The 24,186-nt window shown below is 42.7% G+C and overlaps 1 protein-coding gene and 1 long non-coding RNA gene across 15 annotated transcripts; both read left to right on the top strand.

Moving 5' to 3' along the window:
• The first annotated feature begins 3,902 nt into the window (after positions 1-3,902).
• Positions 3,903-10,195, top strand: LOC125508708. Of its 14 annotated transcripts, XR_007283732.1 has the most exons (12): positions 3,904-4,585; positions 4,691-4,863; positions 5,000-5,110; positions 5,247-5,357; positions 5,494-5,569; positions 5,654-5,792; positions 6,955-7,198; positions 7,463-8,407; positions 8,496-8,708; positions 8,800-8,832; positions 9,367-9,514; positions 9,664-10,195. It is a non-coding gene; the product is annotated as an uncharacterized LOC125508708 (long non-coding RNA). The 14 variants fall into 14 exon arrangements; XR_007283729.1 differs by having other exon boundaries at positions 3,903-4,585; positions 7,463-8,077; positions 8,188-8,407; positions 8,496-9,514; XR_007283727.1 differs by having other exon boundaries at positions 3,903-4,585; positions 8,800-9,514.
• Positions 10,196-20,349: 10,154 nt separating this feature from the next.
• Positions 20,350-24,184, top strand: LOC125508706 (laccase-23-like). Its single transcript, XM_048673483.1, has 4 exons — positions 20,350-20,523; positions 20,634-20,785; positions 20,866-21,110; positions 22,828-24,184. Exons 1-4 carry the CDS (start codon positions 20,353-20,355, stop codon positions 24,027-24,029), a joined length of 1,770 nt encoding a protein of 589 aa, XP_048529440.1. The 5' UTR covers positions 20,350-20,352; the 3' UTR covers positions 24,030-24,184.
• Positions 24,185-24,186: the final 2 nt, after the last annotated feature.

The following is a 24,186-nucleotide window of genomic DNA, read 5'->3' as shown; positions in this document are numbered from 1 at the left end:
TAGGGATTGCAATGCAACGGATGCACTAGAGCTATAAGTGTATGAAAGCTCAACAAAAGAAACTAGTGGGTGTGCATCCAACTTGCTTTCTCATGAAGACCTAGGGCATTTTGAGGAAGCCCATCATTGAAATATACAAGCCAAGTTCTATAATGAAAGATTCCCACTAGTATATGAAAGTGACAAGATAGGAGACTCTCTATCATGAAGATCATGGTGCTACTTTGAAGCACAAGTGTGGTAAAAGGATAGTAGAATTGTCCCTTCTCTCTTTTTCTCTCATTTTTTTATTTGGGCCTTTTCTCTTTTTTATGGCCTCTTTTTTTATTTGGGCTTCTTTGGCCTCTTTTTTTCGTCCGGAGTCTCATCCCGACTTGTGGGGGAATCATAGTCTCCATCATCCTTTCCTCACTGGGACAATGCTCTACTAATGATGATCATCACACTTTTATTTTCTTACAACTCAAGAATTACAACTCGATACTTAGAACAAGATATGACTCTATATGAATGCCTCCGGCGGTGTACCGGGATGTGCAATGACTCATGAGTGACATGTATGAAAGAATTATGAACGGTGGCTTTGCCACAAATACGATGTCAACTACATGATCATGCAAAGCAATATGACAATGATGGAGCGTGTCATAATAAACGGAACGGTGGAAAGTTGCATGGCAATATATTTCGGAATGGCTATGGAAATGCCATAATAGGTAGGTATGGTGGTTGTTTTGAGGAAAATATATGATGGTTTATGGTACCGGCGAAAGTTACGCGGTACTAGAGAGGCTAGAATGATGGAAGGGTGAGAGTGCGTATAATCCATGGACTCAACATTAGTCATAAAGAACTCACATACTTATTGCAAAAATCTATTAGTTATCGAAACAAAGTACTACGCGCATGCTCCTAGGGGGATAGATTGGTAGGAAAAGATCATCGCTCGTTCCTGACCGCCACTCATAAGAAAGGCAATCAATAAATAAATCATGCTCCGACTTTATCACATAACGGTTCATCATACGTGCATGCTACGGGAATCACAAACTTCAACACAAGTATTTCTCAAATTCACAACTACTCAACTAGCATGACTCTAATATTACCATCCTCATATCTCAAAACAATCATCAAGTATCAAACTTCTCTTAGTATTCAATGCACTTTATATGACTTGGATGCCCATCATATTAGGACTAAATTCATATTCAAAGCAAATTACCATGCTGTTCTAAAGACTCTTAAAATAATATAAGTGAAGCATGAGAGTTCATCTATTTCTATAAAATAAAACCACCACCGTGCTCTAAAAGGATATAAGTGAAGCACTAGAGCAAATGACAAACTTCTCCGAAAGATATAAATGAAGATCAATGAGTAGTTGAATAATTATGCAACTATGTGAAAACTCACTAACATTTAAGAATTTCAGATCTTGGTATTTTATTCAAACCGCAAGCAAAACTAAATAAAATAAAATGACTCTCCAAGCAAAACACATATCATGTGGTAAATAAAAATATAGCTCCAAGTAAAGTTACCGATGAACGAAGACGAAAGAGGGGATGCCTTCCGGGGCATCCCCAAGCTTAGGCTTTTGGTTGTCCTTGAATATTACCTTGGGGTGCCTTGGGAATCCTCAAGCTTAGGCTCTTGCCATTCCTTATTCCATAGTTCAATCGAATCTTTACCCAAAACTTGAAAACTTCACAACAGAAAACTTAACAGAAAACTCGTAAGCTCCGTTAGTATAAGAAAATAAATCACCACTTCAAGGTACTATAATGAACTCATTCTTTATTTATATTAGTGTAATATTTACTGTATTCCAACTTCTCTATGGTTCATACCCTCCGATACTACTCATAGATTCATCAAAATAAGCAAACAACACATATAAAACAGAATCTGTCAAAAACAGAACAGCCTGTAGTAATCTGGATCAAACGTATATACTTCTGGAACCCCAAAAATTCTAAAATAAATTGTTGGACCTGAGGAATTTATCTATTAATCATCTGTAGAAAAATTTAACTAAATAGCACTCTCCAATAAAAAATGGCAACAATTCTCGTGAGCGTCAAAGTTTCTGTTTTTTACAGCAAGATCAACAAGACTTTCTCCAAGTCTTCCCAACGGTTCTACTTGGAATAAACACTAATTAAAACATAAAAACACATCTAAACATAGGATAGATGAATTATTTATTACTAAACAGGAACAAAAAGCAAGGAACAAAAATAAAGTTGGGTTGCCTCCCAACAAGCGCTATCGTTTAACGCCCCTAGCTAGGCATGATGATTTCAATGATACTCGTATAGAAGATAAGAATTGTAACATAAAAAGAGCATCATGAATAATATGACTAGCACATTTAAGTCTAACCCACTTCATATGCATAGGAATTTTGTGAGCAAACAACTTATGGGAATAAGAATCAACTTGCATAGGAAGGTAAAACAAGCATAGCTTCAAAACTTTAAGCACACAGAGAGGAAACTTGATATTATTGCAATTCCTACAAGCATATTTTCCTCCCTCATAATAATTTTCAGTAGCATCATGAATGAATTCAACAATATAACTAGCACCTAAAGCATTCTTTTCATAATTTACAAGCATAGAAATTTTATTACTCTCCACATAAGCAAAATTCTTCTCATGAATAATAATGGGAGCAAACTCAACAAAATAATTATCATGTGAGGCATAATCCAATTGAAAACTAAAGTCATGATGGATATCATTATTCTTTATAACATACAAGTCATCACAATAATCATCATAGATAGCAACTTTGTTCTCATAATCAATTGGAACCTCTTCCGAAATAGTGGATTCATCACAAAATAAAGTCATGACCTCTCCAAATCCGCTTTCATCAATACATCATAAATAGGAGGCATGCTTTCATCATAATAAATTTTCTCACTAAAACTTGGGGGACAAAAAATATCATTTTCATCAAACATAGCTTCCCCAAGCTTGTGGCTTTGCATATCATTAGCATCATGTATATTCAAGGAATTCATACTAACAACATTGCAATCATGCTCATCATTCAAATATTTAGTGCCAAACATTTTAATGCATTCTTCTTCTAACACTTTGGCACAATTTTCCTTTCCATCATACTCACGAAAGATATTAAAAAGATAAAGCGTATGAGGCAAACTTAATTCCATTTTTTTGTAATTTTCGTTTATAAACTAAACTAGTGCTAAAATAAGAAACTAAAAGACTCGATTGCAAGATCTAAAGATATACCTTCAAGCGCTAACCTCCCCGACAACGGCGCCAGAAAAGAGCTTGATGTCTACTACACAACCTTCTTCTTGTAAATGTTGTTGGGCCTCCAAGTGCAGAGGTTTGTAGGACAGTAGCAAATTTACCTCAAGTGGATGACCTAAGGTTTATCAATCTGTAGGAGGCGTAGGATGAAGATAGTCTCTCTCAAGCAACCCTGCAACCAAATAACAAAGAGTCTCTTGTGTCCCCAACACATCCAATACAATGATAGATTATATAGGTGCACTAGTTCGGCGAAGAGATGGTGATACAAGTGGTATATGGATGGTAGATAAAAATATTTGTAATCTGAAAATATAAAAACAGCAAAGTAACTAATGATAAAAGTGAGCGTAAACGGTATTGCAATGCGTTGAAACAAGGGCTAGGGTTCATACTTTCGCTAGTGCAAATTCCCTTAACAATAATAACATAATTGGATTACATAACTATCCCTCAACATGCAATAAAGAGTCACTCCAAAGTCATTAATAATGGAAAACGAACGAAAAGATCTCTATTTCTAATGGAGCAGTTGGTAGTCTCCACCGGTCAATTTTCGTCCGGTTTTTTTCGTAGGTTAACCCCACCAACACACGAAACCCGCTCCTCTCGATCCCGGTCTCTCTAGCCGTCGACCCTCGACCGTCTCCCTTCTCCTCTCTTTTTCCCGATCTAGATGGCGCCTCCCACCTCGGCGGGGCGGCGGCCTTGAGCGCCTCCAGCGCCCCCTGTATCTCCACGATCCCCTTCCTGCAGTCCTAGCCGCCCCTCTCTATTTCCTAACGGATCGCCGCTTAGGGTTCCGGCATGCCACCACCGCCTCCCGTGCTCCCTGCCACCGCCCCTGCATCTCAACCGCCGTCCGCCGGCCCACCACTCCTCCGTCGACCTCCCTCAATCTTTTGTCTATGGTTCCCCGCCTCCGCCTCCGCCTCCGCCGCCGTCGCCGGCGCCATCGCAAAATCCCAGGGCAGGTCAGGACTACAGGCTGGTGGTGCTTGTGTGGAGTCGCCGCCGCGGATCCCTAGGGTCGCCGCCACCGCCGCTGATCCTCACGGACGAAGCAGACGCCGGCGAACAGGGTAGGGCGTGGCCAACGAGGAGCAGCAGCCGGATTTGTGCACAATTGGCGGCAGATTTGCTGTTGCTGGCCCCTTATGCGCTCCCCCCCAATTGCAGAGATGGGGAGATTTTTGTGTGTGACTGGGTGATGCCGTTGATGTGCTGCTTCTACCAATGGAGGGTGTCTAATGTTGCTGCTGCTAATGCCTACACAGAGAGAGAGAGAGAGGTGTGATGCTAGCTTTGTGAGCGTGTGCCAACTCGTGCTACTGCTAATATTATTTTTAGATGTCCTACTATTGCTTCACATTTTGTACTTATGTGTATTATGCAGATTGTTGTGACGGAAAACATTGAGATCTAACAGAAGTACCCGCGCAGGCATTGCATTGGTTGAATGCAAAACATGAAAAAAAATATGAAAATTCTACTTCCAACTGAAAATGGTAACCGGCAAGCAGGTGGATCCACAACTTGGTGGATGGAATTTCAAGGCACACTGTTCAGGTATGGATACCATGATTTCTTCTGAAAATGCTCCTCGGTCAAGAAGATCGAGTTGTGTTCCATTTGTTAAAATTACTTAGAATCCACCTTGTTCGCGATGATCACTGAACTCATTACTTATGTGTGTTTCCGTCAGGTTAACCCCAATGCATGGACTGCAATCTACATCATCCGCCAAATGACGTACATCCAGGCAAGCAGGTGGATCCACAACTTGGTGGATGGAATTTCAAGGCACACTGTTCAGGTATGGATACCATGATTTCTTCTGAAAATGCTCCTCGGTCAAGAAGATCGAGTTGTGTTCCATTTGTTAAAATTACTTAGAATCCACCTTGTTCGCGATGATCACTGAACTCATTACTTATGTGTGTTTCCGTCAGGTTAACCCCAATGCATGGACTGCAATCTACATCATCCGCCAAATGACGTACATCCAGGCAAGCAGGTGGATCCACAACTTGGTGGATGGAATTTCAAGGCACACTGTTCAGGTATGGATACCATGATTTCTTCTGAAAATGCTCCTCGGTCAAGAAGATCGAGTTGTGTTCCATTTGTTAAAATTACTTAGAATCCACCTTGTTCGCGATGATCACTGAACTCATTACTTATGTGTGTTTCCGTCAGGTTAACCCCAATGCATGGACTGCAATCTACATCATCCGCCAAATGACGTACATCCAGGCCCCTAAAGTGTCAATCTGTGATTACCTGTCTAAAAGGTGCTTGATTTCTTTCCCTTGGCTAATGTGGGCTCTGATCTTTTTTTCTTCTGGATTTGCTGTAGGGCATGAACAAAGCTTGATTGCTTGAATGGGCTTTGACCAGATTGTTGTTTTACTGGTCAGTTAGTTCATCGCAGACTCGAAGTACAGATGATCTGATGTCAGATTGTTCACACAACGATGTCCTTGCCACTTCTTTAGGTAAGATGCTATCAATCGTGGCTGATGTTCGATTGTTTAACACACAGTGTTTTTGCCTACCATGTTGTATGATAGTTTCAGTTATTATAGTTTCAGTTATTAATTGGAACAAATAACCAGGGGAGCTGTCTAGCTAATACTTGGTACTGAACTGTACTTACTATGCAATGATTTTATTTTTTCTAAAGAAAACTTGAATTTGATGCCAGGTTATTCCCAAAAGAACACAGAATGAACGGATGGCTGGACTCGTTTCCTCACGCATGAAATGTGCCTGGCATTAGCAAACATCACAAAAAACAAAACCAGCTCATTTTATGCTAGCACATAACCTTACGTACAGTTAAAGTATTGAAATGAAGACTACTGGACAATGCAGAGCAATTTATTTTCCTTTCCTTTGTTGCATACTTTGAATCAAGTTAAATTTCCCGTGTCTGCCTGAGAGAAAACCATGCTTGTGTTTTTAAGAAATCGAGCAAGACACCGTCCTTGTTAAAAAAAGATACATACCAATGATTGTTTTCTCATGTTATGTTGGCAATCTCGAGTCTCTGTGCTGCTTTGCAGCGAGATTTATATTTTATGAGATCTGCCTCTGTCTTTCTTGAAAATAATTGAGCTTTTGTTTGAGTTGCCAACAACTTTTGTCAATGTAGCAGTATTTTTTTCAAGTCTGTCTGAAGAGGGCACAAGTATATTCACACAGATAAAATGATGGTGATTAACCGACCAAGCTACCTCCATTGAGTCTACCTTTTAGAGCTTCACAGTTAAATGTAGCATTGTGGTTACAATTGTGGCTACTATTTTTAAGACTACAATTGTGGCTACTTGCAAAGATATTGTTTTGAGTTTCTACTTTTTGGTTCAGCTTGTTTGGTTTTCAGTAGCTGGTCACTTTATCATTTAAAAATTTCAGTAAGATGTTTCTACATCCCATTCTTGAATGTTCCTGGTTTCATATCCATGGTATCCGCTTTAATTCATGTTCATGGTTCACTCACGATGTGTTTCTTTCATCCTCTCGGTCTTACCATTTTGTTCTACTTGCTTTACCTTCTAGGTTCTTCCAGTAGTTGTTTTGTTCCTTTCTGTCGAAGCTGTTCTGTCACACTTTTTATGCTTTTACAGTGTCCTAATAAAAGTTTTGTGTGTGCAGATAATTTGTTGCTTAGTACAAACTGTAAGAAGCTGAAGCTTACTGATTTTGGGCTTGCACGAGAGGAAACTACAACTGAAATGATGACAACTGAAACTGAGACATACTGATGGATGGCCACAGAGGTTATACATCACTCTTTTCTGTAAGAAGCTGAAGCTTACTGATTTTGGGCTTGCACGAGAGGAAACTACGACTGAAATGATGACAACTGAAACTGACACATACTGATGGATGGCCAGAGGTTATACATCACTCTTTTTAGATACTGATAGTCAATATTAATAATTTATGAACTGAAGCCAAAACAAAATGGTTTCTAGCTGTAGTTTCTCGAGTTTATGCTTGAAATTATACTTTGATTTGTATGCCCTCTTGATAATTTCCTGGCTGAAGTTTTTAGAACTCATTGATTTGAGGACCTTCTACTTGTTACAAAGAGAAATCTGATGCTAAGCACTGATTTCTGTGAATCCAAAACCTGACGCTTTGTCTTATATTGTTCCAGTTATACAATACTGTCACACTTCAACGTGGTTAAAAAATCACTACACAAACAAAGTGGATGTTTACAGCTTTGGCATCATCCTGTCGGAGTTGCTGGCCAATAAAATGCCATTAGAAGGCATGTTGATTTTGCAAGCTGCATATATATGTTGCTGCTACGGAATGATGCCACTTCCTAGAATGTAGTCTGCACCTAATTACTGAGGTACGCAACCATAATGTTGTAGGAATCACTATTTTCTTGCGAGTTTCAAGTGGATATTTGAATCGGTCTTTTCTTGTAACTGAAATTGGTTGCTCGTATTTCTTCATACTGTTTAGCATTCTGATGATGTGATCTGTTGCATACCTAAAATATATCAAAATATTTTTTGTGATTTGAATAATCAACATTGAATCTTGTTGTACTTCTTTTATGAGGTCTGATGGAAACTGCAATGGGCTGTAACGCATATAAGTGAATGAAACAAATAATTAAGAACATCAGGTCGAAGCGGTTGTAGCCCATAGCTTCACACATGTGCATTTGTTTAACAAATTAAAATTGACCATGAGTTTTTACTATTAATTGATGGCTCGAGGGAAGAGACAGCGGCATATTCTTCGTGGAAATCAGGTGTGGGCTTTTGATTAATTAGACCCTACTTGTCTTGTCTCATTGCATGTCACCCAATTTCGTTGTCTTCGGGGAATAGATGATGACACATGGACACCATTCGGTGGCAGTTTGATGTTTTTCAGGAATGAATTCCACCCGTTATTCAATACTACTATGAGAAAAGTAGGGAAATGCTCACCCTCTGCAAAATGTACTGGTTCGTCTTGCGGTCTCACCCCCAAAAACAGAGGAGAGGAGCAGGGAGCTCCTCCCCCACACTCGTCGGCTCCAAGGAGCCCCGCCGCCATGCATGGAGATGAGGATCAGGGAGCTCCGCCGCCGCGCAAGGTTATATCCATTGTTGCATCTTGTAATTATAAATTTGGAATAAATCATGCAATTGGCATTTATATATGTTTTACTGTCTTTTTTGTAGGCAAACCAAGTCTGCAACATTTGAATATTATACTCAGTCAGTTGCTCGACTACTTGTAGTCCTATTACTTGAGACTATACTTGGTCAGCTGCCATGTACATTATTCTGACATAAATGACACCATGTATAAGTGCAAGTCAGAAGGAACTGGCCATCTAAAAAGATGTCAAATTAGTTTTGTACATGCTTCAGTACTGCAAGTTGGAGGAGCAGGTAAGTATACATCAAAAGAAAGTACTGCTTCAGTACTGACCATCTAAAAAGATGTCTAATTAGTGTGCACGAATCATGTTAAAACCTGCAGTACCTACCTGCGCATTGATACTCATACCTGAAGGTGATAAAAGTTGCATCTTGAGATTCAATTCTTTGATTTATGATGCTCAGCCATATGCACAATGAGAACATATATCCTTCTTACTAATCTCTTTTTCTTTAAGTTGAAACTATTTCTTTGTTACTTGGTGTATGTGAAGTGCAACCATAGTCCTGTCACAAACTTGTTTGAGGATGGCAAAAGACTGGCCTTTTGCGGGACAGAGAAAAGACCGGTTTATTTTATTTTAACACAACATAGCAAGCTCAATATATATTAGTTAGCACATGGCTGATAACTGATAACTGTAATAATATTATTGGAGAGTATTTCCTATCAGATAACTAAACTTAACATCACATCTCTTGATTTTTGTTTGTCCTTCTGAGAACCTTAGAACCCTGCTTGGAAGACTATTTAACCCGTCATTTTTCTGTTTATTGTTCAAAATTGCTTCAGTTAACATGATCATGAACACACAGGCTGTATATTTATTTTAATCTTGTGTATTTGTGACCTCACTTTTTATGCGTTCTGCTGGCATGTCCTTTCTAGGAGGGCATAAAATGTTTTTCCAATTTTCCTTCCACCATTTGGTAACCCTTTGCGGAATGGTTTGGGGAGGTTTGCAACATTGTCTACTCATCTGATGGGAAATCTATTTGTTCTCTATCGCGTGACTCGCTTTGGAACTGATGCAGAGGTACTCTTCTTTGCCTGGGTGTTGTATGTGGTTCAGTTTGCTTAATCTGGTTTGGTTTACACTGATCTTGCTTGCTTAGTTTTTGAGTGTATAACCACTTTGTAGATCCTGCTATTTAATCAATGGATGCAACCCATGGGGGCATGCAGATGATGGCGAGGCATCATGTTGCGGTGACAGCGAGGAAAGTAACCTGGATGAAGGCAGCGGCAACGGTTGGCTGTCGACGAAAGCGGCGCGGGGATGGGGGAGGTGGGTGGCAAGGGATGATTGGGAGGTGAATGGCAGCCGAGGAGACGGAGCAGCGGCAAGATTGGACGAGCTCGCCTTCGGAGTGCGTCCGAGGCAAGATGTCCTTTCCGGGTTGGCCGAGGGCTTCCTTGTGTGTTTATTATTTCCGGCAGAAGTGGTGAACATGCAGGGTTAAAGCGTTTTCTTTTGCCCAAGGGGAGGGTAGAAAACAAAAAAAAATCAGAGGGGGATGGGGAGGTGTGTGGTGGGAGGGGTGGCAACCCTCGAAGCAAGGTTGGTAGGAGCAGACTGTCATGAACTAAAGTTCATTTGTTTACTGACATTTGCATATTGTTCATCCTTTTGTTATTGAATTTGGAAACACGTGTAAGGTTTCCATATCTTGAAATTACGAATACTGAGAAGTGCAAGCCTTTCTCTTTTAGAAAATTAGGGAATTGGCTCACACACTATTAAATAATTTGATGCACTCTTTCTTTTTTTAAATGGTTAGGACTTAGGAGTAACAAGTGAAGGCTTCTATTTTGGATCAGTTCCTTTATTGCATAGTTTGATAACAATTTCTTAATGATTATTAGAATGATACGCAAACATATGAATGCTCTCCATAGTTAGATTAAATCACTTCTGCAGCCTGCAATTGTAGTAAAAAGAAATTCTGGTTCAAGCTAATATAAATTATTCAGATTCTACCATGTATATACTTACAAACTAAAAGAGAAAGTAACCACATAATGATATATTTGTCTCTCCCAAGGCAGCTATCCGGTTCTAGCGCATGGGTTAAGGACTACAACTTCGCTATTGAACCACCACGAGGAGGCCACCGTGGAGATGGACCAGGTTGTCGGTTAAGTCAACACCCACCTAGGACTAATGTACACATATTTTAGTTAAGCAGGCCTTTGTTTCAGTTAGATTTTTCGTATATACACAAAAAATTTCCCTTCACATTTCTTGCAAGCACAGAAATATTATCTTTCTTGCCGGCGAATAATAAGAGAGAGCAATACTGTCATTGCGCTATAGGCATCTTGTAAATAATACATGTAATATGACATCTCTCACGACAAGTGAGGCACATTTCATTTTAGAATCAGAGATACAACACAGTATCATATTTCACGAAATGATAAGACTTTTGAAGCTAAAATGATGGAGAGCAAGCGGGTGAAGTGAGGAAGTTGAGGGTTGGAAGGGTTGCCTTGTTTACAAGGAGTTGGTTTGTAAGGAGACATGATGATTGTCACACATAAAAACAAATGAGATAATGGTATGTGTCCCTATGTAAATAGAACCTTATGCCATCATGAACGACATACATTTGGGTTTGTAGTTTTGTTTATTCCATGGCAATGCACATGCATTAAACATTACTCCCTCCGTTCCTAAATATTTGTCTTTCTAGACATTTTAAATGATTACTACATACGGATGTATGTAGACATATTTAAAGTGTAGATTCACTCATTTTGCACCGTATGTGGTCACTTGTTGAAATGCCTAGAAAGACAAGTATTTAGGAACAGAGGGAGTATATAGCATGGTCAGAGATGAATAACTCAAGACTCGTAATTTCACCACCATTTCCAAATGCAAGTTTGTTGGGAAGTCAAAGTCATGCGCTAGATTGAGAGTGGAGGCATGCGGCAGAGAGGTTTTCTCAGGGTGGCATGATGGTCATTAGAGAATGTTTGTTTAACTACCATCATTTTTTGTCATTTTTTACTCTATATATCAGCATACAGTTATCTTACTAGAATTTGTATGCCCGCATTATTATTTGGTAGAAACAAGTGGGAATACCACAATTAACTGGGAGAAGTTTCATGAATGAGTGTTTCTCCTTATATTTCTTCTGGGCATTAGAACATTATATTTGTTGAGGTTGAAGAATAAGGAGAGTTAAACTTGCCATAAAACAACATGCATCTTTCACTAATCGCAAATAAGAAATTCAATACACCATCATCCTTCAAGGTAGTGATAATCGTCTCATTTTCGAATCAGATATATAATACGCCATCATCTCTCGGAGTATGTGAGGACCTTTTCATAGATTTGCTAAAGTTTAGAAAAGATGCCAAGCAATGGTACGGTGAGATGACACTTTGTCTTTTATATTTTTTAATATATGTTTACTTTTGAAGGTTAGAGATAAAAACATATGACATAAAAAATGTTGAATGACAAAGTCACGGACTTACCTACGATCAACTAGACTCGAAACTCATCAAGTTTTACACAATGAGATGCATACAAATAATTTTTATTCCTTGTATATATGTTGCACATGATAATACAAAAGGTGTATTTCTATATATGTTTACTTTTGCAGGTATAAGAGAGGTAGAAATGGATTATGTCGATGTTCAGAAAGAATCCATAGACAAGGGTCCCGAGGCAATGTCGTACAATCAGGAACAAGCTAAAAGCCCGTGGCAACGCACGGGCATTCTACTAGTTATGGTAGGGTACGAAACCACCTCAAAGTTATTCTTTTCAATCAATCCGTTGGGCTATTCCTATAAGTGTACAAACAGCCCTAGAGTTCGTACTAGAATAACACCTTAAGACACAAATCAACCAAAACCCTAATGTCACCTAGATACTCCAATGTCACCTCAAGTATCCGTGGGTATGATTATACGATATGCATCACACAATCTCAGATTCATCTATTCAACCAACACATAGAACCTCAAAGAGTGCCCCAAAGTTTCTACCGGAGAATCACGACGAAAACATGTGCCAATCCCTATGCATAGGTTCATGTGCGGAACTCTCAAGTTGATCACCAAAACATACATCAAGTGAATCACGTGATATCCCATTGTCACCACAGATACGCACGGCAAGACATACATCAAGTATTCTCAAATCTTTAAAAACTCAATCCGATAAGATAACTTCAAAGGGGAAACTCAATCCATTATAAGAGAGTAGAGGGGGGAGAAAATATCATAAGATCCAACTATAATAGCAAAGCTCGCGATACATCAAGATCGTATCACCTCAAGAACACGAGAGAGAGAGAGAGAGATCAAACACATAGCTACTGGTACATACCCTCAGCCCCGAGGGAGAACTACTCCCTCCTCGTCATCGAGAGCACCGGGATGATGAAGATGGCCACCGGAGAAGGATTGCCCCCTCTGCCAGGGTGCCGAAACGGGTCTAGATTGGCTTTCGGTGGCTACGGAGGCTTCTGGCGGCGGAACTCCCGATCTATTGTGCTCCCCGATCGTTTTAGGGTATATGGGTATATATAGGAGGAAGAGGTACGTCAGGGGAGCCACGAGGGGCCCACGAGGGTGGAGGGCGCGCCCAGGGGGATGGGCGCGCCCCCCTACCTCGTGGCTTCCTCGAAGCTCCCTTGACGTGGACTCCAAGTCTCCCGGGTTGCTTTCGTTCCAAAAATAAGTTCCGTGAAGTTTCAGGTTAATTGGACTCCGTTTGATTTTCCTTTTCTGCGATACTCTAAAACAAGGAAAAAACAGAAACTGGCACTGGGCTCTGGGTTAATAGGTTAGTCCCAAAAATCATATAAAATAGCATATAAATGCATATAAAACATCCAAGGTTGATAATATAATAGCATGGAACAATAAAAAATTATAGATACGTTGGAGACGTATCATTCATCTTATCAATATGTGGCCTAGTCGCACAATAGCTAATGAAACTCCCACAGAACGCCTTCTACATGTCACACCTGATTATTCTACTCTTCGTATTTTGGGTGTGCTTGTTGGCCGAATCTTCGTCCTTACAACACTCGCAAACTCATGTTTTGATCTCAACAATGTGTCTTCCTTGGCTATAGTGCTCAACACAAGGGTGTCAAGTGCCTTGATGTTTCTTCCGGTCGTGTGTATATCTCCCGTGATGTCGTGTTTGACGAAACACAGTTTCCCTTTGCCAAACTACACCCCAATGCCGGTGCTCTACTTCGAAAAGAGATTCTTCTCCTTCCTCCAAATTTATCTGGAGTTGCTTGTGTGGGCAATGATGATTGTAGTTATCCAATATTGACTAACTCTTCTAACCTTTTATCTGAGACTATTGCTATAGGAACAAACAATGCTGAAAACGCATGTCAAAACGATGCCACTTTTGAAGAAAATGGTGCACCTATGCGTTTTGTGGCTGCCACGGAAAATTTGGTGCGGTCTCCTTCGGGATCTGCGTCCCTGACTACGTCAGGGCCGACTGGATCGGCTTGGGGATCAGCGCCTCGTCAGGCGGCGGCCAGCCCCACGTGCACGTCTGCTTCGCCCCCGTCTCGTGTCGCCACGCGGCGGTCTGCGGTTGTGTCGTCCCTTGTGGACGTCCCGCACCAATCAGCTCTGGGGGCCCAGCCGACAGCGCGGTTCGCGGCAGACCCCTACGTCTACGTCAGGCGGGCGATTGCGCCTGGCTCCCGATCCGCGACGGATGCGCCGACTGCACCCGGATCTTCTGTGGCAGCTCCGTCGTCCCCGGCTATTCGCTCGACCACAGAAGATCCATCGGGCGTGGATAGCCCAGCCGCCTCCTCGGGATTGGATTACTCGATCCAGGAGCCTGTCGGTGCATCTGCCGCTGGCTCTGCTGACTCTCCAGCACCTGGATCCTCTATGCATACACAGGCTCCTACACCACCACTTACACGTCTTCGAGCAGGTGTTATTCAACCTACAAATTATAAGATTAAATTTGGCTTAGCCGTTTCCGCAGGAGAACCACACACCTATCAAGAGGCTCTTGATGATCCAGACTGGAAGAAAGCTATGGATGTCGAGTTTCAGGCTCTTCAGAGAAATAACACATGGCATTTGGTTCCGTCACGTCTAGGTAAAAATGTGATTGACTACAAGTGGGTGTTTAGGATAAAAAGAAAGTCTGATGGGACAATAGATCGATATAAAGCTAGGCTTGTTGCTAAAGGTTTCAAACAACGATATGGCATTGATTATGAGGATACTTTTAGTCCAGTTGTCAAGGCTGCCACTATCCGTCTTGTGTTGTCTATTGTTGTATCAAAAGGATGGAGTCTTAGACAACTAGATGTGCAGAATGAGTTTCTTCATGGTGTTCTAGAAGAGGAAGTATATATGAAGCAACCTCCTGGGTTTGAAGATAAAAGTAAACCATCTTATGTTTGCAGACTTGACAGGTCTCTCTATGGACTAAAACAGGCTCCTAGAGCGTGGTATTCTCGATTGAGTACAAAGTTGTATCAGCTTGGTTTTGTTCCCTCTAAGTCTGATACATCACTGTTTATTTACAATAAGTCAAATACTTCCATTTTTGTGCTGATCTATGTGGATGACATTATTGTTACAAGCTCGTCAGAAGAAGCAGTGAAATCTCTCTTGTCAGATTTAAACTCAGAATTTGCTCTCAAAGATCTAGGTGATTTGCACTATTTTTTAGGTGTTGAGGTCAAGAGAAATATGCAACTGATCTTTTGAGCAGAGTTGGATTGCAGGGTTGCAAACCTTCTCCAACACCATTGTCCAGTTCTGAGAAACTTTCTCTTGCTGAAGGAGAGCCTTTGAGTCAAGAGAATGGCTCCAAATATAGAAGCTTGGTTGGTGCGCTTCAATACTTGACTCTTACTAGGCTAGATATTTCCTTTGCAGTAAATAAGGTTTGTCAGTATCTTCATGCACCAACTACTGCACACTGGACTGCAGCGAAACGTATACTGAGATATGTGAGAAATACTTTGAGTGTTGGACTCACTTTCAGCAAGTCATCATCTACTCTTGTTAGTGCGTTTTCTGATTCTGATTGGGCAGGTTGCTTAGATGGTAGAAGATCAACTGGTGGTTTTGCAGTTTTCTTTGGTCCTAATTTGATCTCATGGTGTGTAAAGAAACAAGCTACTGTTTCCAGATCCAGCACTGAGGCAGAGTATAAAGCACTGGCCAATGCAACAACAGAGATCATCTGGGTAAAGTCTATGCTTAAGGAACTTGGAATATTTCATACCCAAACTCCATGCCTTTGGTGTGATAATCTTGGTGCTACATACTTGTCTGTCAATCCTGTCTTTCATGTAAGAACCAAACATATTGAGATTGATTATCATTTTGTGAGGGAAAGAGTTGCTAATAAGGAGTTGGAAATTCGATTTGTTCACTCAAAAGACCAAGTTGCAGATGGGTTTACGAAGGCCTTGGCTACAAGATCATTTGAGGAGTTCAAGCGTAATCTAAACTTGAGAAGTTCAGATTAAGGGAGGGTGTTAAACGATACATATTGCGTGCATCAACAGGTGACTTGCGTAGCACATATACATAGCTAGGGATAGTATTTTCTTCTAGTTTAAACCTGTTGGACTCTATCTCGATCTCTCTCTCTGTAATCTCGATCTCCCTCTCTGTAATACTCCTGTCCGGTTACATCTCTAACCGGATGTCTTGTATCTCACGCATACATCAATATATACACCTGCGGGCTCCTTGTTCGGGGGTTGAGACGTTTTCATCAATCTTTACATCGGGCGCTGCATTTATAAAGCGCGCCGGACGCGCGTGTCAAAACTAGCGCGCGCGGCCACTTTTTCACGCGCGTGATTTTTTTCTGCGCGCCTGAGTTCCCCGCCATCGCTGGAGCTCGCAAAATTGCCCCGCGCACGCTAAGACCTTCTTTTACTGCGCACGTGGGTTTTTTGCAGCCACTGTTGAAGTTGCTCTAAGACGAGTACAAACTCTAAAACACACGGCAAAGGAGGGGACATCGGCTTACAGCGCTGCACGGCGAAGCAGGGAACAGAAACTGTTGATCATACTTCTGAATCTCTCCCAGCCTGCTTCTTCGTCATGTCAATTTCTAACTGAGTTCAATACATTAGAAGCGGTTTCAGTAAACCTCACAGTCTCTTCCTATAACCTAATAATGTCTGGTAAATAATACTCCCTCCGTAAACTAATATAAAAACGTTTAGAATAATAAAATAGTAAACGTTAATAGCGGGAGTACTCCCTCCATAAAAAAATATAAGAGCGTTTAGATCACTTCAGGTGTCAGTTGGTATATCTGGGCATTGTCCATACCTGAATATGTTGTTACTCTTGATTAATCCAAGTTACCGGAATACTCCCTCTGTAAAGAAATAAGTAGTAGCGCTGATATACGAACTGACAAGGAAGAATGCTCCTGAACAGTAACTGTATGTATGTGTCCCTATTTTAGCTAACCATGACTCGGTTAACAATAAAGCGACTCCGGAAATTCCATGCGATGATTAGCGATTAGCTGAACTGTCCATCAATCAGCAACTGAACTACCGAAATCGTAGCCAACCACTGAAGAGCCTTTCTTTTCTTTCCAACAGAGGCTGAAGAGCCTTTCTGAAGGTGCTGTAGTATTTCAGGCTAAAACATGGCAGTTTGAAAAGCCAGCAGTTGCTGGATCTTTCAAACAAAAAAAAACACATGGCAGTTTGTCAAAATACACAACTTTGTTCTTTTTTCTGTTGGTCGGAAAAGGCTTGGGTTGTTAGAGCTGTCTGCACACACTCAGTGGCGGAGCCAGGAAAAAAGGATGAGGAGGGCCGAGTGTTGCTGAGCCTCGTCAGGGAGGGCCAGCCCACCATAATACACCATTTTCATAGCAAATAATCACTTGTTCAGATGTATATTAGGCTTAAATCAGTTGTATTAGGGGGGGCCAGGGCCCCTGCTGGTCCCCCCCTGTCTCCGCCACTGTGCACACTTGTCTGTCAACTCAAGCAACCTAACAGAAAGCATTTCCTGCAGATAACAAAGGTTTCTGCAAGAAGTAACCGTTTGATAAGGACTTCACCTGTAACATCACATGGTTGAAATTATTGCCAGAAGAGAATAAAAGTACTGTATGACCTTTTCTCACATGAAAGAAACTCAAGTTATAATGAATTTAGTTGTTCGCCTGTTCGAAGCCTGCCGTACTATAACTTTGAGACGATACTTCTCAAGTTATTTTCAGATAAAAGCAGCGAATGCAGACGGAAACACACGAATAAATTGTCCCGGAAAGTTCTGTAAAAGCATGAATAGATCGTAGAAGCTCCCAACCCTCAAGTTATCACCATCCTTTTCCTTAAACCCACCTGCTAATGTTGCATTTTGCCAAGCCGAGTGCTCTCAGCTCTGAATTCTGTTTGATCAGAAGAGGTGCACTATTACTGGGTCAATGCAAATGTTAGAATAAATCACTATCTAGATGGCTGTAGAATCTTGTTCTCTCCGTCGTACCTTCCCTAGCTCGCCTTATATGCTCGGTCCGAGTGGTTGGCACGGCCGAATAGGAGATGGTCTTCCTTATCTTTCCTGGACCTGCGGAGTCCGGGTGCCGTATCCTCATCAACTGTGCACTACTCATCAACAAGATTTTGTTCGCTAATAAACCGCAATGTACTTAGTTGCAAATGGTTAATTGTGTGGACCGCTGCAATGAGTCAATGCAAATGCTTCCTACCTCATTGATGTTGAGGTTTTAGCAACAAAGCTCCAGTAAAGCACTATCTTCAAATGATGCCGTGTGGTCTAGCTTACTTAAAGGCATGATGGTACTGACAGCCATATGCAACTCCCTGAACCAATTCTAGCACTCCCAGGCAAGTTTGGTGGATCATTTAAGTTTGGTCCATCACAAAAGCAGTGATCATTGTATCAAGCTCTGCAACAAATATGACAATCTGTTAAACTTGATGGCGCCATTGCTTCGATTATTTCAATCAAGAAGTTTAAGCTGCCTTTTAGTTTGGTCATTGATCAGTGCCTCTAGTGTTTAAAATCTAAAATCACTGGACGACTGATGTTTGCCATGTGGTCACCATCTGCTTGCTGGTTCCCAACACTACTGCATCATAATTTGCATTCAGCTATTTGAGCTCACCACCACACCAATTAAATCAATCATTTACACCACCTCACTCAATGTTGCTCGCCCAAGATCTTCCACACATGTTGAACCTCACAACTTTGTCGATTGTTCAGGATACAAAACATGCCTGATGATTACGGTACACTCAGTTACGATATAGATTTGCTAGCAGGTAGAAGTTGAAGAAAATGATTCTGGGGCATACAATACATGCACCAACATGTGAAACATCCTTTCAGTTCAAAGGACAAGAAGTGGGGTGCCAGGGAGTTGTTAAATGCCTCCAAATTATCATCATGCTACACCTAAGCATCACACTAGAATATTTGTGGATCTTTTCCACCAAGAAAATCACTTTTTAATGGAAATAGCATGTTCCTTCCATGTCAAGATTGATGCTTTTCTTGACATTTTGACTTTAAATTGCCTTGAATTGCAAGAAACCAGCTGAAGCAAAAGGGGGTTGGGTGTTTTCCTTTCCTACTGAAGCTATGAACAGTATTTTCACTTGCATTTGTGGTGGTTGGCACATGCCAGCCAATCGCAGCTCTTTGGAAGTGAATCATTTGATGTGCCAGGAATTTGTTTGCTGAAGGGGGCAACCTTTTGCGATTCTTCAACATTCTGAAACATAGATGATTTAGTTACCCAGTCAGAATTACTTTACTGATAAGTAATAATATTTAAGTATAATTCATCGAGCCGAATCCACAGTTCACGACGCGGAGCGTTTAGAACCCATCGATGCCCTTTGTCACTACTTACTATTTTCTGATGTGCATCACATCTACTATGTTCTTTGCTAAGTAGTACAAGCAACAGAGGAAGACCATCTAGATGTACTAGTACATTTCGCCTCACAAATGGCAATGGTCAAGTAACGAATTTGCAGTATCCAAAAATTTGCAGGCACAAACCGAACAACTCCTACCAAACAAAAGACCAATTAACCTAGCAGTAAACACCCACGGTTAACTAGTAAGTTAGTTAGTTAGTTAGCTAGTTATGCTAGAAAAGCATGGATGCAAAGAGAAAGATTCATATTAAATAGTCAAAAAGAAGGGAAAAAGTAAAGGTGTAGAACAGACAACCCTTTGTTGTCATGAGGGGCCTTGGATTCGGAAAGGTTTCTTGCTGGAACAGATTTCTGAATCAAGCCTGACATTGGCTGTAAACAACATGAAACGAAAGCTAAGGATCCTTTTAATCGTTGATTAGTCGCGACGTACTATGTGGGAGTGGGAGTGTGGGACTGGTGGCTCCACTGGGAATCAGCATAATTGGAAGGAAGCTCGGCACAATTTGAGACTGATTAATAATGCAGATGAAAGCAACCTCTAGCTCACAACCGCCTTTGTTTAATCCTACTACTACTTAGCAAAGCAGAGATCGTTATCACAGTCAATATGGCACTCATCGCTAGCTGATCTCGGAAGGGTAGGTCTTATGATGGAGTTGAGTAGGTCTCATCATCCTCTGGGAAAGGCTTAACTTGTGATGGAAGCATCATCACAGGCTTACTAAAGCTAACCGCGCCGACTTAACATTCCACCACATCGATCGGTAGGTAAGCCAAAAGAAAAGTTGGCAAACAAAAAAATTTACTCCTCAGAATCAACGCAGTCATTTGGATCAACCGGTTGTTTGCTTTCCAATCCAACCAGAGAAACAAGTGGACTGCCTGCCTGCCTGCCAGTGCCCCTATATAAGGGGAGCTGGTCCCTTGCATGAATTGCATTGCACACAAATCAAGTGCTGGTCAGCAGGAGGGAGCAGAGCAGTGTTTGGTCAGGATGTCGAGCTCAGTCTGCTCCCTGTCGCTCCTTGGCCTTGCTGCCGCTCTTCTTCTCTGCTGCTCCCGGCCTGCGATCGCCAAGGAGCAGCGCCACGAGTTCGTGGTGAGTAATGCGCGCGCAGTCGATCTCTTCCCTTGTTGATGCAGATTCACTAATGTCTGGCGGCTCTGAGTTCTGATGGGTGGTGTTGGTGCATATGTGTGTGTATGCAGATCCAGGAGGCGGCGGTGACGAGGCTGTGCAACACGCGGAGCATCGTGACGGCGAACGGGCAGTTCCCGGGGCCGGCGGTGGAGGTGAACGAGGGTGACTCCCTCGTCGTCACCGTCGTCAACAACGCCACCTACAACGTCACCATCCACTGGTACGTACGTCTCATCATATGCTATATGAAAAAGCATGCATGATATTGCATGCTAATGGAGGCAATGGCGTGGTGTGCAGGCACGGTGTGAGGCAGATGCGGACGGGGTGGTCGGACGGGCCGGAGTTCGTGACGCAGTGCCCGATCCGGCCGGGGGGCAGCTACATGTACCGCTTCACGGTGGCCGGGCAGGAGGGCACGCTGTGGTGGCACGCGCACAGCTCCTGGCTCCGGGCCACCGTCTACGGCGCGCTCATCGTCCGCCCGCGCGACCCCGTCCCCTACCCCTTCGACTTCCACGGCGAGCTCGCCCCCATCATGCTCGGTACGTACGTACGCACGCATGCAGATTATTTTCCTCTCCATGTCCATTAATACGGTTTTTTTTTTGCGTTGTTGCACTTAACAAATTTTTGCACTATATATTGCAATTGCGTAATACTCCTTTCGTTCCATATGAAACGAAGGGAGTAGCTTTCATTTCACTAGCGCGCGTCGATCGAGTCCTTGGCACAATGATAGCATTGCCCTTTACACCGGGACCTAGTGCACAGCATAGCATGGCCGATGCTCGATTCTGCGTTTGACGCGGTGTCGTACAATTGGAGTGTGTCGTATTCTAGTTGACGAAGACTACTATATACTTCATTTCATTTCTTGGAAGGACCGGCTTAATGCGGACGTTTTTTATGGTAATTTCTTCATGCACACATGGCAAATTCTAGCAAACAAAGGAATTACTGCAAAAAGTTGTTGTGTTCACTTCAAGGAATTGGCATATTCCCGATGACATAAGTTGCCGTAAAAAAACGCATGCAGCTGACGTTTGCTGAATAGCATTATGCTTCTTGAAATAGGCAGTGATGCACGTACACAGAAACTAACCATACATAGTACTTGTATATGATTACAAGTAGTAGTAGTAGTGGAATCTTGAAATGACAGAAAGGAATTTAGATGGATCCCGTGCAGTGCATTGCTCCAAAGTAACGAAATTAGGAGGGGCTTTGCTTTTCCCGCGTGTTAACGGCCGTCATCATTCCCATGCATGCATGCTTTGGGTTGGTTGGTTGTTGGCGCCACCTGCTTACCCCAGAGTCAAACCTCCAGGATTGCATGTGCAATTTAGCACCGAAATTCAGTATTATCACGTCGGTCTAAGACGAACGAAAACCATGCATGCATGACCCATGACAAAGAAAAAAAAGGATAGCTACTACCATGGAGCAAGATCATTGTGCATGTATGCATATATGTGAGATCCTTCTTTACTCATGACATGCACATGCTAGCTAGTAGGAAACATGTGCATATATATCTCACTCTTGGTCTTGGAACCAAATATACTTGCTTCAGCCTTAAGAAATTCAGATACTAGCACCTTTCTAGCTATCTTTCAAAAATATTCGGACAAATCAAAGGAGGATGCATGCATCATCATGAAAATGTTCCATGTCTAGTTGGCGGAGCCTCTTGTACATTATTTCCTCAAAAGGAATTCTAAAGAGAGAAAGCATGCATAAAGACCAGTTTCAACATGTTCTAATGTTCTCTCCAAACGGGTTTCAAAGAAGAAGAAAATCTTTGGAGAAGTACTTTCAATATCTTGTTGCCATGTCATTTATAGTCAACTTAATAGCCAACATGTGATTGCATTCAAAAAGAGCTCCCTGAAAGCGTGAGTCCGTAATTACATAGATTCGCAATAAACGGAGTCTCTGATTGCATAGATAATAATCAAAATGGCTGTCATTTATTTCATGGTTTGGCTGTTTATTTAGGTTGTTGCGTGTGTGGCCGACATGGAACAATAGGCCTAACATGTAGTACAGCATGCCTAAAAAAACATGTGGTACAGCATGCTAGCTAATTAACTTTTCTTTTCCCTTTTAGCATTTTATGTGGAGTAGTACGCCTTCCTCCTATATGAATGAGAGAGATATTTTCTCTATTATTTCCCACTACTATTGTTTAAGAGGAAAAAAAGAAGAGCTAGATAGATACCATTTTCTGTAACTAATAATCTGGTTGCATGTGCACAGGCGAGTGGTGGGACATGAACCCCATCGACGTCATCCGCACCGCCACGCGCACCGGTGCAGCTCCCAACGTCTCCGACGCCATCACCGTCAACGGCCAACCCGGCGACCTCTACAACTGCTCCTCCCAAGACACGGCCGTGTTCCCGGTCAAGTCCGGCGAGACCAACCTATTGCGCTTCATCAACGCGGCCCTCAACACCGAGCTCTTCGTCTCCCTCGCCGGCCACACCATGACCGTCGTGGGCGCCGACGCCTCCTACCTCAAGCCGTACAACGCCACCGTCATCGTGCTCGGGCCTGGCCAGACCACGGACGTCCTCGTCACTTTCGACCAGCCGCCGGGCCGGTACTACCTCGCCGCCCGCGCCTACGCCAGCGCGCAGGGCGTGCCCTTCGACAACACCACCACCACCGCCATCTTTGACTACGGCGCCGGTGGCACGGCGAGCCCGGCGATGCCGACCCTCCCGGCGTACAATGACACAGCCACGGTGACCACGTTCACGACGAGCCTGCGCAACCTCCACTCGGTGGGCCTCCCCTCGGCGGTCGACGAGGACCTTTTCTTCACCGTCGGCGTCGGCCTCTTCAACTGCTCCAGCGGACAGAACTGCGGCGGCCCCAACAACACGCGGTTCGCGGCGAGCATCAACAACGCCTCCTTTGTGCTCCCCTCCACCGTCTCCATCCTCCAGGCACACTACCAGGGCGATGCCGCCGCCACCGGCGTCTTCACCACCGACTTCCCCGCCAACCCGCCGGTGCAGTTCGACTACACGGCGCAGAATGTGAGCCGCGCGCTCTGGCAGCCTGTGCCAGGCACCAAGGTGTACAAGCTCAAGTACGGCTCCGTGGTGCAGATCGTGCTCCAGGGCACCAACATCTTCGCCGGGGAGAACCACCCTATCCACACCCATGGCTACGACTTCTTCATCCTCGCTGAGGGCTTCGGAAACTTCGATGCCGCTACCGACACCGCAAAGTTCAACCTCGACGACCCGCCAATGAGGAACACGGTGGGCGTCCCGGTGAATGGGTGGGCTGTCATCCGGTTTGTCGCCGATAACCCCGGGGTGTGGCTGATGCACTGCCATCTGGATGTGCACATCACCTGGGGCCTCGCCATGGCCTTCCTGGTCGAGGATGGGGTAGGAGAGCTGCAGTCCCTTGGGGCACCCCCACCAGACCTGCCAATTTGCTGAAGAAATCAAAGTTTTTTATTTTTGCTCAATTCTACTGATTATTTGGGGCAATGTACCATTCTCACATTTGTTGCTGCATTAGTTATTTACATTCGATTCATTAAGAAATACTTCAATGTAATTCAGATACTTTTCAGTCAGAAAAATGTTATTCAGA

Source organism: Triticum urartu, chromosome 5 (genome assembly GCF_003073215.2).
Source record: "Triticum urartu cultivar G1812 chromosome 5, Tu2.1, whole genome shotgun sequence".
NCBI classification, from domain to species: Eukaryota; Viridiplantae; Streptophyta; class Magnoliopsida; order Poales; family Poaceae; genus Triticum; species Triticum urartu.
This window is presented reverse-complemented; position numbering and strand designations above follow the sequence as displayed.